This window comes from Oncorhynchus masou, chromosome 13 (assembly GCF_036934945.1).
Source record: "Oncorhynchus masou masou isolate Uvic2021 chromosome 13, UVic_Omas_1.1, whole genome shotgun sequence".
NCBI lineage: Eukaryota > Metazoa > Chordata > Actinopteri > Salmoniformes > Salmonidae > Oncorhynchus > Oncorhynchus masou.
Genome location: NC_088224.1, coordinates 42741966 through 42757069, shown reverse-complemented (window position 1 = coordinate 42757069; position 15104 = coordinate 42741966). Strand labels below are relative to the sequence as shown.

Here is a 15104-nt window from a genome sequence, read left to right as displayed (position 1 = left end):
AGCAGCAGTGTAAAAACAAAGGGGGGTGTCAATGTAAATAGTCCAGGTGCCATTTGATTAATTGTTCAGCAGTCTTATGGATTGGCGGTAGAAGCTGTTAAGAAGCCTTTTGGTCCCAGACTTGGCGCTCCGGTACCACTTGCCGTGCAGTAGCAGAAAGAACAGTCTATGACTTGGGTGACTGGAGTCTTTGGAATTTTTTTAGGCCTTTCTCTGACACCGCCTGGTATAGAGGTACTGGATGGCAAGACACTTGGCCCAAGTGACGTACTGGGCCATATGCACTACCCTCTGTAGCACCTTAAGGTCAGATCCCAAGTAAGTTGCCATTGCAGGCAGTGATGAAACCATGCTCTCGATGGTGCAGCTGTAGAACCGTTTGAGGATCTGGGGACCCATGCCAAATCTTTTTAGTCTCCCGAGGGAGAAAACGTGTTGTCGTGCCCTCTTCACGACTGTCTTGGTGTGTTTGGACCATAATATTTTGTTGGTGATGTGGACACCAAGATATGTGAAACTCTCGACCCACTCCTCTACAGCCCCAGCGATGTTAATGGGGCCCTGTTCGGCCCGCCTTCGGTGAACAGGGAGTCAAGGAGGGGACTAAGCACGCACCCCTGAGGGGCCCCAGTGTTGAGGATCAGTGTGGCAGATATGTTGTTGCCTACCCTTACCACCTGGGGGTGGCCAGTCAAGAAGTCCAGGATCCAGTTTCAGAGGGAGGTGTTTAGTCCCAGGTTCCTTAGCTTAGTGATGAGCTTTGTGGGCACTATGGTGTTGAACACTGAACTGTAGTTAATTAACAGCATTCTCCCATAGGTGTTCCTTTTGTTCAGGTGGGAAAGGGCAGTGTGGAGTGCAATTGAGATTGCGTCATCTGTGGATCTGTTGGGGCGGTATACAAATTGGAGTGGGTTTCCGGGTTTCCGGGATGATGGTGTTGATGTGAGCCATGACCTGCCTTTCAAAGCACTTCATGGCTACCGACATGAGTGCTACGGGGCGGTAATCATTTAGGCAGGTTACTTTTGCTTCCTTGGGAACAGGGACTATGGTGGTCTGCTTGAAACATGTAGATATTACAGACTTGTTCAGGGATAGGTTGAAAATGTCAGTGAAGACACTTGCCAGTTGGTGAGTGCATGCTTTGAGTACACATCCTGGTAATCCATCTGCCCCCACAGCTTTGTGAATGTTGACCTGTTTATAGATCTTACTCACATTGGCTACCGAGAGAGTGATCACACAGTCGTCCGGAACAGCTGGTGCTCTCATGCATGTTTCAGTGTTGCTTGCCTCGAAGCGAGCATAAAAGGCATTTAGCTTGTCTGGTAGGTGCGCTGTCACTGGGCAGCTTGCGGCTGGGTTTCCCTTTGTAGTCCGTAATAGTTTGTAAGCCCTGCCACATCCGATGAGTGTCAGAGCCAGTGTAGTAGGATTCAATCTTAGTCCTGTATTGATGCTTTACTTGTTTGATGGTTTACCTGAGGGCATAGCTGGATTTCTTATAAGCATCCAGATTAGTGTCCACTCCTTGAAAGCGTCAGCTCTAGCCTTTAGCTCGGTGCGGATGTTGCCTGTAATCCATGGCTTCTGGTTGGGATATGTATGTATGTATGTATGTATGTATGGACACTGTGGGGTGGACGTTGTCGATGAACTTATTGATGAAGCTGGTGACAGGTGGTATATACTCCTCAATGCCATTGGTAGCATCCACATCATCTGACCACTTCCCTATTGAGCGAGTCACTGGTACTTCCTGCTTCATTTCTTTTTTACAATCAGGAATCAGGAGGATAGAATACTGGACATATTTGCTAAATGGAAGGTGAGGGAGAGCTTTGTATGCATCTCTCTCTGTGTGGAGTAAAGGTGGTCTAGAGTTTTTTTCCCCTCTGGTTGCACATGTGAAATGAGGTAAAATGGTCTTAAGTTTGCCTGCATTAAAGTCTCCGCCCAGTTGGTGCACCACTTCTAGATGAGCATTTTCTTGCTTGCTTATGGCCTTATACAGCTCGTTGAGTGCGGTCTTCATGCCAGCATCGGTTTGTGGTGGTATAGAGATTGCTACGAATAATATAGATAGTGTGGTCTACAGCTTATTATGAGGTACTCTACCTCAGGTGAGCAATACGTTGAGACTACTTTAATATGAGACATTACGCCCCAGCTGTTATTGACAAATAGACACATGACCGCCCGCGTCTTACCAGACGTAGCTTCTCTGTTCTGCCGAAGCACGGAAAACCCAGCCAGCTCTATATTATCCGTGTCGTCGTTCAGCCACAACTCGGTGAAACCTAAGATATTGCTGTTTTCAATGTCCCGTTGGCAGGATAGTCTTAATCGTAGATCATCCATTTTTATTTTCCAATGACTGCACGTTGGCCAATAGTACGGATGGCAGTGGAGGTTTACTCACTCACCTACAAATTCTCAGAAGGCAGCTCGACCTCCCACCCTTTTTCTGTCTTTTTTTCATGCAAATGATGGGGATTTGGGCCTGGTCTCAAGAAAGCAGCGTGTCCTTCGCGTCGGACTCATTAAAGAAAAATTCTTTGTCCAGTTCGAGCTGAGTAATCACTGTTCTAATGTCCAGAAGTATTTTTTTGTCATAAGAGACGATAGTAGCAACATTATGTACAAAATAAGTAAAAAAATAAGTAACAAACAATGCGAAAAAAACAAACAAAATAGCAGTTGGTTAGGAAACTGTTAAATGGCTGCAATATCCTCCGGCGCCATTATAGGAATATCGACTATGTCCATCTTAGCTCGCTCATTAACGTCTTAATCAAAATTACGGCTTGCCTCTTATACACTCATCATCCCCTTATGCCATAGTTTGTACATCTCAATTGTTATATTGCATATATAGGTCTATCTCATTAGTATCTTATTCATCATTTTAGGCAATGTTGGAATGATGCATTTTATTTTTTTGCTTACTTTGTGTATTATAATTAGGCAATGCACCTTTCTCAACAGGTAGGGATACTATATAGTGTTGTCGGGTTTGTAACCACGTTTGCCAGTGACTGTCTCTTCCCATTCATATATATATATATTTTTTTTTCAACAAAAAGTCCAGTAATATACCCATGTAATTCCAGTTGATATTGCAAGGGTTTGTTTTGCACAATGCACTGTCTGTGCATCGCTATATTGGCTATAAAAGTGGATCCGTGTGATTGTATTTTCCTTCCATTTTAGACCACATAGGCCTAATAAAATACTTAAAATGGTAGGCTAACCGCACCTCTCTCTCTGTGTGTGGTGACTTAAAGAAGAGTAAGGAAGGGTAAGGCCCTTTTAAAGAACTGATTGGGTCTCTGTTTGACACCAACAAACGCGTCATAATATCTGTCCCTGTGCCCTCCCAAAATCAGTGCATTAAACATTTCAGCAGACAGCAGATGCTTGTTCTATAAGGAGGATTTGGATCCACCCAAATCATTTGTGTTCCTGAATCCTTTCACAGCATTATAAGGCTGCGTGGAGACAATGACTTATCAGAGATCGAAGCCCATCTCAGTTAATCCCTACCATTGTGTCACTGAGTTGTCATTATGATTCAGCAAATGTACATTATCCCATTGGCGTGGTGTTGGAAGACGCAATGTATGTCACCTAATTTATGTCCCTCCAACTGCCCTGAATGCCTCTGCTGATCCTATAGCTATTGTATGCAGTAATCATTTACATATGAACCAGAGTTATACTGTTAGCAATGAGGCAGTGTGCCCATGTAGGATAGTCCACTTTATGCAGCTCACCCAGCACTAACATAAATAATATGAGCATGTCTACTTCTGTTAAACTTCCTAGTAAAGAAATGAAAACAATCAAGCATCCCAGAAAAGTGCTAAACATAGCCCACGTTAACATATGTACCTTAAGAAACAAGATTCATGAAATCAGTAATCTGCTAGTAACAGATGACATTTATATTCTGACAATCTCTGAAACTCACTTAGATGATACCTTTGATACAGTGGTAGCAAAAAATTGTTATAACATCTACAGAATACACAAAAATGCCAAAGGTGGAGTTTCCGTTTATTTTCAGAACCACATTCCTGTAAAGCTTAGAGAGGATCTCATGTTAAATACCATTGAAGTAATATGGCTACAGATTCATGTGCCTCAAGTATCGGTCTGAAGTGCGCTCCATCGGGGCAGTCCCGTTTTTTCTCTTATATACTGCTTACAAGTTATATGTGCATGATTTACATTATTCATTAATTCGTCATTAACTTTTGGTTCATGCATGTGACTGACCAATACCTCACGAGACTTCTTCTCTCCAAGCTGAGACCTTGAAACTGAAATATCCCTTTCCGTTCTCAAAACAATGTTCTGAGCGTCCTGCTAAATTGCTTATGCTGATAGCGAGGATTCCTCCCAGACATCAATCAGTTATTTGCATGAACCCAGTTGAATTAGTTATTAGAAAAGCACAAACGTAACATTTTCCTTCACAGTATTACTTTACTTAACATAGTGATCAGTGTTATCACTTTACTTACCAAAGTTGGTGATTTATTGCATGTTCATTACATGCCCATTGCTCTATATTATTGAAGATCCCTACTAGACAGGAATACAGTAAGCTATCTTACAGCAGGCTGTCTTGTGATGCTTCATAGCCTATGTGTTGATACTGTATGTAGCATAGGTTTTATTAAAGTGTATTGTTGCTGTCACTTTGCTGTCCTAGCCGGTGGAGAGATAGGCTACACTGATATCATAGCCACTGTGTAAACCGTGCCTGATGCACTCTATGCCTGGTTACCCTTGGGAACATGGTCCTGTCTGCTCTCGTCCAATCAGTGCCGGGCTGGTGAGGCAGCCAGCGCCCCTGTGGAGAGCAGCCTGATTACTGTATGGTGACTCAGCTGAAAAGGAGGCTAGCTGACTTGGTGCATCATCACGGAGAGTGTAGCTTAAGAATTCTCACTTTCTCTCTCGGACCATTTACAGTCGACTGTATCTGTACAAGGTTACATTTTAGTTTTATCTGGCTGAAGTGGTTGTCTTTTGTACAGTTTCTGAACCTGATTTTCTGTGTTCCCCCAGTACTAATATACACTAGGCATGTAATCCATCTAGTCTATATGTTATCACCTAGTAGGAGAATTTACTATTTTAGGTACCAAGATGCTCCATTGAACTTGGAGTCCACAGCACAACACACCCTTGTGTTTTCTCACCATCCTATACTGCACATATTCATTATTCCTTTGTTGCTCATGCAGGCCATGGAGGAACTTAAGGAGAATACTAAGAGGTATCCTTTGGTGCGGGCTGCATCTGAGGAGAGCTCCAGTGAGCTGAGCAGCTCACCGTTCCCTGGAGACACCATGCCCTGGAACCTCTCCAAACATCACCAGATCAAACGTTCCAAGTCTACCTCAGGAGACGTGCATGTGCTGGACTCGGCGGAGAGGGCCGTTCTCCGTATCGCAGGTAAGCTTGGACTAATTGAGCGTGGAATGCACACACAGAGGACTGAGTCAGAAATAATTTGTTCTTAATTGATCTGCCTGGTAAAATACACACGTACACACAGAGATTATTAATCAGATACACTATACTACGCCGCACATCGCACACTTTTTGGACAAGAGCAGAGGACTGATACATTCATTTTCATTGCTCTCCTAGACGATCTCCAAGTGTTTTATACAGCTTGTGATTCAGTAATGACATTGCCATTGCATTGCTAATGAGGCTTTAGGAGCTAAGCTATTATGGTAACAACTCTAAGTTTCCCATTTGAATTCCAAAGGGTGTATTAGGCTGTCAGAGCTTGTCTCTGTCAATCTCAGGGCTCTCCTTCCTTGGCTCCAACTTCAAGTCTACTATATGACACTGTGACTTCAAAACAAGTGCACTATATAGGAAATAGGGTGCCATTTGGGGGACAGTCTGTGTCTGGCCACTGATATTGTGGTGTGATTATGTTGCTGTGTCAGCACTGACTCTCAGATGGAATAAACCGTATCGATTTGATTCAGTGGGGTGGAGTACTTAGACAGCGGTAGCATTGTGGCTGGATATTATCATTGGTCAGCACAACAAGAGTTGGAAGATGCAGTTTGGAGATTAAAATGGTTTTCTTTTGAAAGCTTTTTATTTATGTTCACTCAGCTGCACCGCGGCAGGTAGCCTCGAGGTTACAGCGTTGGGCAGTTGTGCCCTTAAGCAAGGCACTTAACCACAATTTCTCCAAGGACGCCCTTTGTGACCCAGATTTTACTAACTGTATCAAACATTTATTTAAAAGCTATTATCTATTCTAATCTGCTTAGTTATGTCTGTTTAATTATAACTTGCTGCTAGTTCTGTCCTGTACAGGGAGAGCCCTTGTGTTACAAGTAGGCTCTCTTGGCTAACACCCTGTGGCTCTTATTGAGTAGTGCAGCATGGTGGTCTCCCTGCAGTGAAGAGTGTCAGGGAATTATGCTTCACAGCTATGGCGTAGATAAGGATGTATATGGCTGTTGAATATTTATATTCTGTGTGATAGAGGGAAATATGGTTTTGACTGACTAATGTGTTTGCTAATGAAGTCGGCTGAGAGTAATTAGTACATACAGAAGTAGACTAAGCACCCAGACAGATGCTCATTGAAATTAAATGGGCATCTAAAAATTGTATTTGATTTTTTTATTTCACCTTTATTTATTTAACCAGGTAGGCTAGTTGAGAACAAGTTCTCATTTACAACTGCGACCTGGCCAAGATAAAGCAAAGCAGTGTGACACAAACAACAGCACAGAGTTACACATGGAATAAACAAACATACAGTCAATAATACAATAGAAAAGTCTATATGCAGTGTGTGCAAATGAGGTAGGATAAGGGAGGTAAGGCAATAAATAGGCCATAGTGGTGAAATAATTACAATATAGCAATTAAACACTGGAGTGATAGATGTGCAGAAGATCAATGTGCAAGTAGAGATACTGTGGTGCAAAGGAGCAAAATAAATAACAGAATGGGGATGAGGTAGTTGGATGGGCTATGTACAGGTGTAGTAATCTCTGAGCTGCTCTGAAAGCTGATGCTTAAAGTTAGTGAGGGACATACGAGTCTCCAGCTTCAGTGATTTTTGCAGTTCGTTCCAGTCATTGGCAACAGAGAACTGTAAGGAAAGGCATCCAAAGGAGGAATTGGCTTTGGGGGTGACCAGTGAAATATACCTGCTGGATCGCGTGCTACAGGTGGGTGCTGCTATGGTGACCAGTGAGCTGAGATAAGACGGGGCTTTACCTAGCAAAGACTTATAGATGACCTGGGGCCAGTGGGTTTGGTGACGAATATGAAGCGAGGGCCAGCCAACGAGAGCATACAGGTCGCAGTGGTGGGTGGTGTATGGTGCTGCATCCAATTTGCTGAGTAGAGTGTTGGAGGCTATTTTGTAAATGACATCGCCGAAGTCAAGAATTAGTAGCATAGTCAGTTCTACGAGGGTATGTTTGGCAGCATGTGTGAAGGATGCTGCCAAACATAAGATGCATTTAGATAAAGGAGGTGGTTATATGACTCCCAGGTTTGCAGTCACAATAGCACTGGTCTCGTACATCAGCTGTGTGTCTGACAAGCGAGGCCACAGCAACCTTAACTCACAACAACTGGAGACAGGACCGTTTGTTATCCCGCTGCTTTTATAGCTGCTGGCCATACAGGCAAATTTATTTGCACGTAGTAGTACTGTACACAGAAGACTGCAGAATAGTCTCCATTTACTGGTAGTGGATAGCTTTCTCAAGTTATTTTTAGCAGAAGCACTTTGTACGCTTATGTTTTGTTGAGGGTGTCGTGTGGTAGCCTACTTTCCCACAGACATTTCACTGACCTCTGACCCTAGTGGAGCAGGCCTCTTCAATTGACCCCTACGTGTCAGAGGTCACTGTAGATGGTTTGGGCTAGTTAAACCAGTTCCTTTTTACGCAAGCCATCGGCAGTCTGTTATATCTCAAATGCTTCACTTTCCAGTTATGCCTGGAATACCAGGCATTTGACCCTGGGGAAATTTACAAGGTTTTGGGAGGTGACTTAATGGTGCCAGTGTGGACAATTATTACCCATTTTCCAACTATGCAGACTTATTTGCATAAATGACACCCCTGGTGGTGTGTGACCTTGGTCAGTGATTAATTATAAGGACACATTAAACACTAACCCTTCCTTCTGGAGTGATGTGACAGAGGACCGGTTCACTGGACAGATGTTTACTGTTGCAAGCATTGTGATAAGCCTATGAGAGGAATGCAATGTTGGTGTTAGTGTGGTACCATGGTATCCCATGTTCAAATACCATCCAGAGTCTTCACTGAAGAGAGAACTAGTTTAACACTAAGGGGCGGTTTCCCAGACACAGATTAAGCCTCGTTCTGAACTAAAAAGATAGCTCAGTGGACAATCTCCATCGGAAAATAACTTTTAGTCAGTACTAAGGCCACAGATGGTAGAAGGAGACGGACATCTCACAGAATGTATAGATCTGAAGCATCCGTTCAGAACTTCTCCCCACCAAATATGGTGAGGAGAGGAAGTTCAGAGGTGGGAGAAGATGGAGCTATAGATGAAACTTAGACTTGTCCCTTTTGTCAAAGTTTATAAAAATGTTGTTGAGAAGGAGAGCAAGGGCGAATTGAGTATTGTATACGTGCACATTCCCAAATGGAAATGTGCAAATACATGCTGTAATGCGCCAATAGGATCTCGCTAGTTCATTCTTGGATCTGCCCACCTCCTTGCTTGTTCTGCCTACTGCCTTGTTTTGCCTACTGCCTTGTTTATTCTGGAGACTGCCCCTATACCTTCAGAGGAGGCATTGCCAAACAGGTGATTGCCTAGGTTTGTGTATACTACAGTATATGATAGAGAGAATTCTTCTTTTGGTGTTTTTCTCAAACATTCTCATAGAAAGCTTGGAGTAAAAAAAACTTCAGTCAACATGCTGTAAATGTACTGACATATAAACCATGATTTACTGAAGACCATGACTTGCTCCTCTGAACATTCTGATGTCCAATGAATTATTCATCATAAGATTCAAATAGTTATTTCAACCCGACTAAAAGCACCCCTGTGCTACATGTGAGTGAGTTTTTATTTATTTTTATAGCTGAGGGATTCTACTAGAAAAGAGGTATAAACAAGTAACCATACATCAGAACCTGGAATGTAAAGTCTTTTCACACAAGTCAAAACCTCTGTGTCCTAAATGGCATCCCTGCATAGTGCACTCATTTTAACCAGAGGTAAAAAAGAAAAAAAAGAAAAAAGCAATTTATAGTGAATAGGATGTCATTTAGGATGTAGCCCTTCTCTCTTAGTTCATCAAGACGTCATAATGTCCACCACACTGTGTGCTGGAAAATACACAATAGGGAATCCCATACATACTATACATAAGTGCAGTGAGGGGGATTCTGCTGTGCTTACAGAGGCTGCTCACCCGTGTAATGCTCACTGATGCCACAAGAGGACAGTAGCCAAAGCTAAAGTATCTCTAGTATCATTTGTTTTGATATCTGTTCAAGATGTTATGCATCAAAGTGGCTTCAGGTCTCAAAGAAGCATTGATACTCAGATAGGCATGCTTTGGGGTCGTTGTTCTGTGCTCTATGCCAACCTAACTCAGCTGTCCATCTTAAAAATAAGTTTCAGGGCGGAAACTTCAGCTGTACTCCAACTTTAGACTAGATCTACAGTTAATTAAGCAATAAGGCCCAAGGGTGTGTGTTATATGACCAATATACTGTACCACGGCAGGCACAATGCAGCGCAGAGTGCCTGGATACAGCCCTTAGCCATGGTATATTTGCCATATACCACACACCTCTGAGTTGCCTTATTGCTGTTACATGTATAAACTGGTTACTAATGTAATTAAATATCCTACAATGTGATTTTCTGGATTTTGTTTTCCTCATTTTGTCTGTCATAGTTGAAGTGTACCTATGATGAAAATTGCAGGCCTCATCTTTTTAAGTGGGAGAACTTGCAGAATTGGTGGCTGACTAAATACTTTTTTTGCCCCACTGTATAGCCTTAAAAAACAACACTCCCTTCATTTGCTGTGTGGGGACCTAGGTAATGAAAGCCAAGCAAAACCTGAGAAACGTATGTAAGTGTACAGCTGTTCCTCTCTATTAGCATTCAACCTGCTAGGATACATCAACCAGACTTACTACAGAGGCCGTAAAAAAGTGTGTTGTTACCGAACAGACCAGAAAGAATACATGGCAAACAATCAATGAACACTGAGGACAGTGTCCACCTTAAATATTTAGTTTGATCCTCCTGCCGCCTTTTAATGTTTTAAGATAAGACAGTGGAACTACTGTGCTCCATAGCTAATGTAGTTACTGAGGCATGGGAGGGTTAGCTGCCTGGCAGCACAGTCAGTCATGAGAGCCCAAAGCAGGCTCGCTAACAAAAAGAGACTCTTCTTCATCTGAGGTCATAATGACCTTGGTTATCTGGGCTAGGCTGCATGTCCTTAAACTAGTTACCTTGCTATGCACCAGGTTAGTGGATCATAATGTTGAAATATTTTCATAAACCAGACATGGTAAATATTTTGCAATCAGTACATTTCGGCAGTTGATCTTGTTTACTAGTTTGAACTTGGTGACGACTTCCTCTCCTAATCACTGAATGAAGTCTGTCAGGATGCCGATCACATTGCATCCATATGTGTTTACATACCCTTCGTTGTGATGACGCTTTAAGAACACACATGCGGGGTTGCACACACACACACACACACACACATACACAATGCAAACATGCACACAGACACCTTGAAGAAGAAGAATGTTCTGTCAGTGCAGTGCCATAATGTTTCAATTTCCTCCCGTAATAGGGTCATTCTAGTGCATTTCCTCCTATTTCGCTCTCTCTTTTCCTGATGGAGAGAACTCTGACATGCTTCCCAAGCGCAGTTTCCTTTCAGGAAGGTTCCATTGATGCTGCAACATGTCTTGGCATCTGCAGTGGCTCTCTTAGTTTTGATGTACTTGCACAGATTTCTTGAGTCTTTCTGTTTACTATCAAGATTAGGTTTGCATTGGATTTTCCAGCAGGCTAAAAGTCACAAAGAAGGGAAAGAAACAAACATTTAAAAAATGGCTATAAAATGGCTATGTAAGTTCATTAGCTCTTCAAGCACATAGACAAAACATGTATTGTTTTTGCATATCATGGGAATGATTTGTAACGGAGCTGTAGCATGCGATCATGTCGTTTGTTGAAAATGCAGTTCATGTTTTGTATCTCTCCATTGTATTATGGTGCTGCTTCAGTTGCAGCTGAAATTCTTAAATCCAATATCCTTCTGGGGAGTTTTCTGAAATGGACAGCATAGTTTCATTATCTCTGGTATACTACAGCTACAAGCTGTATCAGGGTTATCCTCGTCTGAAGAGGTGTGGTTCTCTGGCATCAGTCTTTATATGTAATCTGTCGTCATCCAGTTCTGGGAAAGTGTGGTGTAGAGTGCTGGGTGTTAAAGCTATGTGTGGATGGGAAGTTGTGATGCATCTGATACCCCCGGTGTGCTCTCTGTTTCCCCTCTGTTAGAGGAACTTGTGTAGCCCCATGTAGCTTAGTCACTTGTTTCTCGTTGAGGCAGCTGTATGAGTGTCTGTATGGGAGGGGTGATTTGTGTGGGAGATCTCGATGTCTGCCTCTGTGCCTTTAAGAGGAGGGCCTGTTGTGTGTGTTGGTATTTCTCAAGCAGAGAGAGGAGGGGAGTGGTGGTCTGGAATCAAATCCACTGCTTTAAAGGGAATAGACTACATTTACATTTTAGTCATTTAGCAGATGCTCTTATCCATAGAAATTAGGGTTTAGCGCCTTGTTCAAGAGCACAGCCTAGTCGTCTCAGGGATTCGAACCAGCATCCTTTTGGTTACTGGGCCAACACTCTTAACTACTAGGCTACATGCGCCCCACTGAGAGAGTGCGCGTGAGAGAAGGAAAGGGGGACCAGCAGATGCCACTGTACTTTTGAAAAGTTACTGGACAGCAGACAGTGGGAATAAAGAGAAGGATCAGAGGAACGAGAGAGGGTGACCTGACCCTACTACAGTGGCAGCCAGGGCCATGTCCATGTATGATCCAGCCAGCCGGCCAGCCCATGCAGAGGAGCAGAACTATGTACAGGCATATGAGAACGTCAGGGAGAAATATAAAGGTAATGACCCCCTCTAATATCCCCGAGTGGCTGGTACAGCGCTAATGGCGGGAATTGTAATCACTTCTGTATGTCAGGGTATGTGAGGTACAGGGTTGGTTGGGAAGGGGGCGTGTGTGTGTGTGTGTGTGTGTGTGTGTGTGTGTGTGTGTGGGCAACTCGGGTAGCTGACTGGCGTTAAGTGGTTCCATATTGATTGGCACGGATGTGGTCTATTTCAGGGCTGCTCTCAGTGCAATGGGAAACTGCACCTACTGTATTGTTCCTCATCAGAATAGTGGTAAGCTGTTCTACCACAAGTGTGCTGTCAATAGTGGTACATTAACATTCAGCCATTGCAAGTATTTTGTTATTTATAATCTTGTAACATCATTGATCACAATGTATCAGAAGGTAGGCTATACAATGCCCTGTACAGTCGGCCTTCAGCCACCCAAGCCATGGCCTGTTCACCCCGCTACCATCTAGAAGGCGGAGACAGTACAGGTGCATCAAAGCTTCTACATCCAGGCCATCACACAGTTAAATAGTCACCATTAGCAGGCCTCTGCCCAGTATCCCGGCCCTGAACTGTAGACACTGTTAATAGCCAGCTACTACCCCGTACTCAACCCTTCCACCTCAGAGACTACTGCCATATGAGATTGAACACTGGTCACTTTAATAATGTTTACATACTGTTTTACCCACTTCATGTATATGCACCTTATTCTAGTCAAAGCTTATCCTCTCAGGCTCTGTCAGGTTGGATGGGGAGTATCGCTGCACAGCTGCACAGCTATTTTCAGGTCTCTCCAGAGATGTTCGATTGGGTTCAAGTCCGGGCTCTGGCTGGGCCACTCAAGGACATTCAAAGACTTGTCCCGAAGCCACTCCTGCATTATCTTGGCTGTGTGCTTAGGGTCGTTGTCCTGTTGGAAGATTAACCATCACCCCAGTCTGAGGTCCTGAGCGCTCTGGAGCAGGTTTTCATCAAGGATCTTGTTGTACTTTTCTCTGTTAAACTTTCCCTCAATCCTGACTAGTCTCCCGGTCCCAGCTGCTGAAAAACATCCCCCCCCCCCCATATATATTTATATTCTGGACTCTGACATTGCTCATTGTAATATTTCTATATTTCTTAATTCCTTTCTTTTGAATTGAACGTGTATTGTTAGGTATTACTGCACTGTTGGTGCTAGGAACATAAACATTTCGCTACACTCACAATATCATCTTCAAAATATGTGTACGCGACTGATACAATTTGATTTGATCCTTTGTGTCCGGTGAATGGTAACAAGAGTAAGAGGGGTTGATGTTTCTCCCTTCTTGGACCTGCCAAACTGTCCACCGGGGTTGGGGTCAATTCCATTAAAATCCCTGTCAATTCAGGAAGTACACTGTTAGCAGTTGATGAGTTTTCTTCAATAACACAGACCCCAAAGCAAACCAGGGGGAGAAAAATAGGTTTATTCAAAGAGATCAAATCATCATACGGGGAGGTAGATGTAATATACTCCCCTGTCCTCAGTGATTCTCTCCTGTGATTCTCTCCCCAGAACAAAGGGACAGGATGTAGTTTTATAATCCAGCCCTAGCCTGTGGTTGACCAATTAGAATTCCTTGCAATAAAACTGGGCCAATGGCCAAATAACAAGTACCCTATTTCAGATTCAATGTATAAACAATTTGGACCAATGAGAACTTGCCTTGTGAGTTCCAGACTGAAATTCCTCCCATGTCTCTTACCCATTGACATTAATCCCCTATTACAGGAAAAACACTATTTCCATTGATCATTAGTCATCTATTGACCTCTCGTCCTCTTCTTTATGTATTTATCTTCAAAATATTATTACAACACTGAAACTCCAATTCTCTTCAATGCTTTTCAATTAGGAAAATTTGGAATTGGAATTTGGTTTACTTTCTGAATTGACTGGAATTCAATCAATCAAATGTATTTATAAAGCCCTTTTTACATTAGCAGATGTCACAAAATGCTATACAGAAACTCTGCCTAAAACCCCGAACAGCAAACAATGCAGATGTAAAACCACGGTGGCAAGGAAAAACTCCCAAGAAAGGCAGGAACCTAGGAAGAAACCTAAAGAGGAACCAGGCTCTGAGGGGTGGCCGGTCCTCTTCTGGCTGTGCCGGGTGGAGATTATAAGAGTACATGGCCATTTAAGGCCAGATTGTTCTTCAAGATGTTCAAACGTTCATAGATGTCCTGCAGGGTCAACGGGTCAGTACCTCGAGTAAATTTCCGTTGGCTTTTATAGCCGAGCATTCAGAGGTCGAGACAGCAGGTGCGGGAGAGAGCGTGAAAGAGACAAACAGCAGGTACGGGACAAGGTAGCACGTCCGGTGAACAGGTCAGGGTTCCCTAGCCACAGGCAGAACAGTTGAAACTGGAGCAGCAGCACGACCAGGTGGACTGGGGACAGCAAGGAGTCATCATGCCAGGTAGTCCTGAGGCATGGTCCTAGGGCTCAGGTCCTCCGGGAGGAGAGGGAGAGAGAGAATTAAAGGGAGCATCATTAAATTCACACAGGACACCAGATAAGACAGGGACAGTCTGTTATATCTGGTGTAATTCTCCTATCTCCCCTGCACATAGACTATTGATACTGGAGACTGAGACCATTTTAAATGGAGTTGACCCCAACTCGGCTGTCCAATGCATCAATCACCTGGGAAAGACTTAACTTCACATTGTTTGCTCCATGTCTGACTGTGATGTATTCCAGATTGCATTATAATAAATCATATGTGTCACTGCAAAGTTCCCACAGTTACTATTCTAAGCATGTGCATTTCAATAATACATTTCAGTGATGTGTTTTTCAGTCAGTAAGATAATATGTTGTTGCTCATCCAGTGCTTTCATGTTGATAAA

The 15104-nt window shown here is 43.2% G+C and overlaps 1 protein-coding gene across 3 annotated transcripts in view; it reads left to right on the top strand.

The window, feature by feature from the left end:
* LOC135552367 (plectin-like) overlaps positions 1-15104 on the top strand; it is a 191656-nt gene that overhangs the window by 12502 nt on the left and 164050 nt on the right. For 2 of the 3 annotated variants that reach the window (XM_064983936.1, XM_064983935.1), the window contains exon 2: positions 5262-5472. In XM_064983936.1, the coding sequence (XP_064840008.1) occupies positions 5265-5472 (208 nt within the window). In that variant the 5' untranslated portion in view covers positions 5262-5264. Of the gene's footprint in view, positions 1-5261; positions 5473-11757; positions 12221-15104 lie in introns of those variants that run through there. The other variant, XM_064983942.1, reaches the window with a different exon arrangement.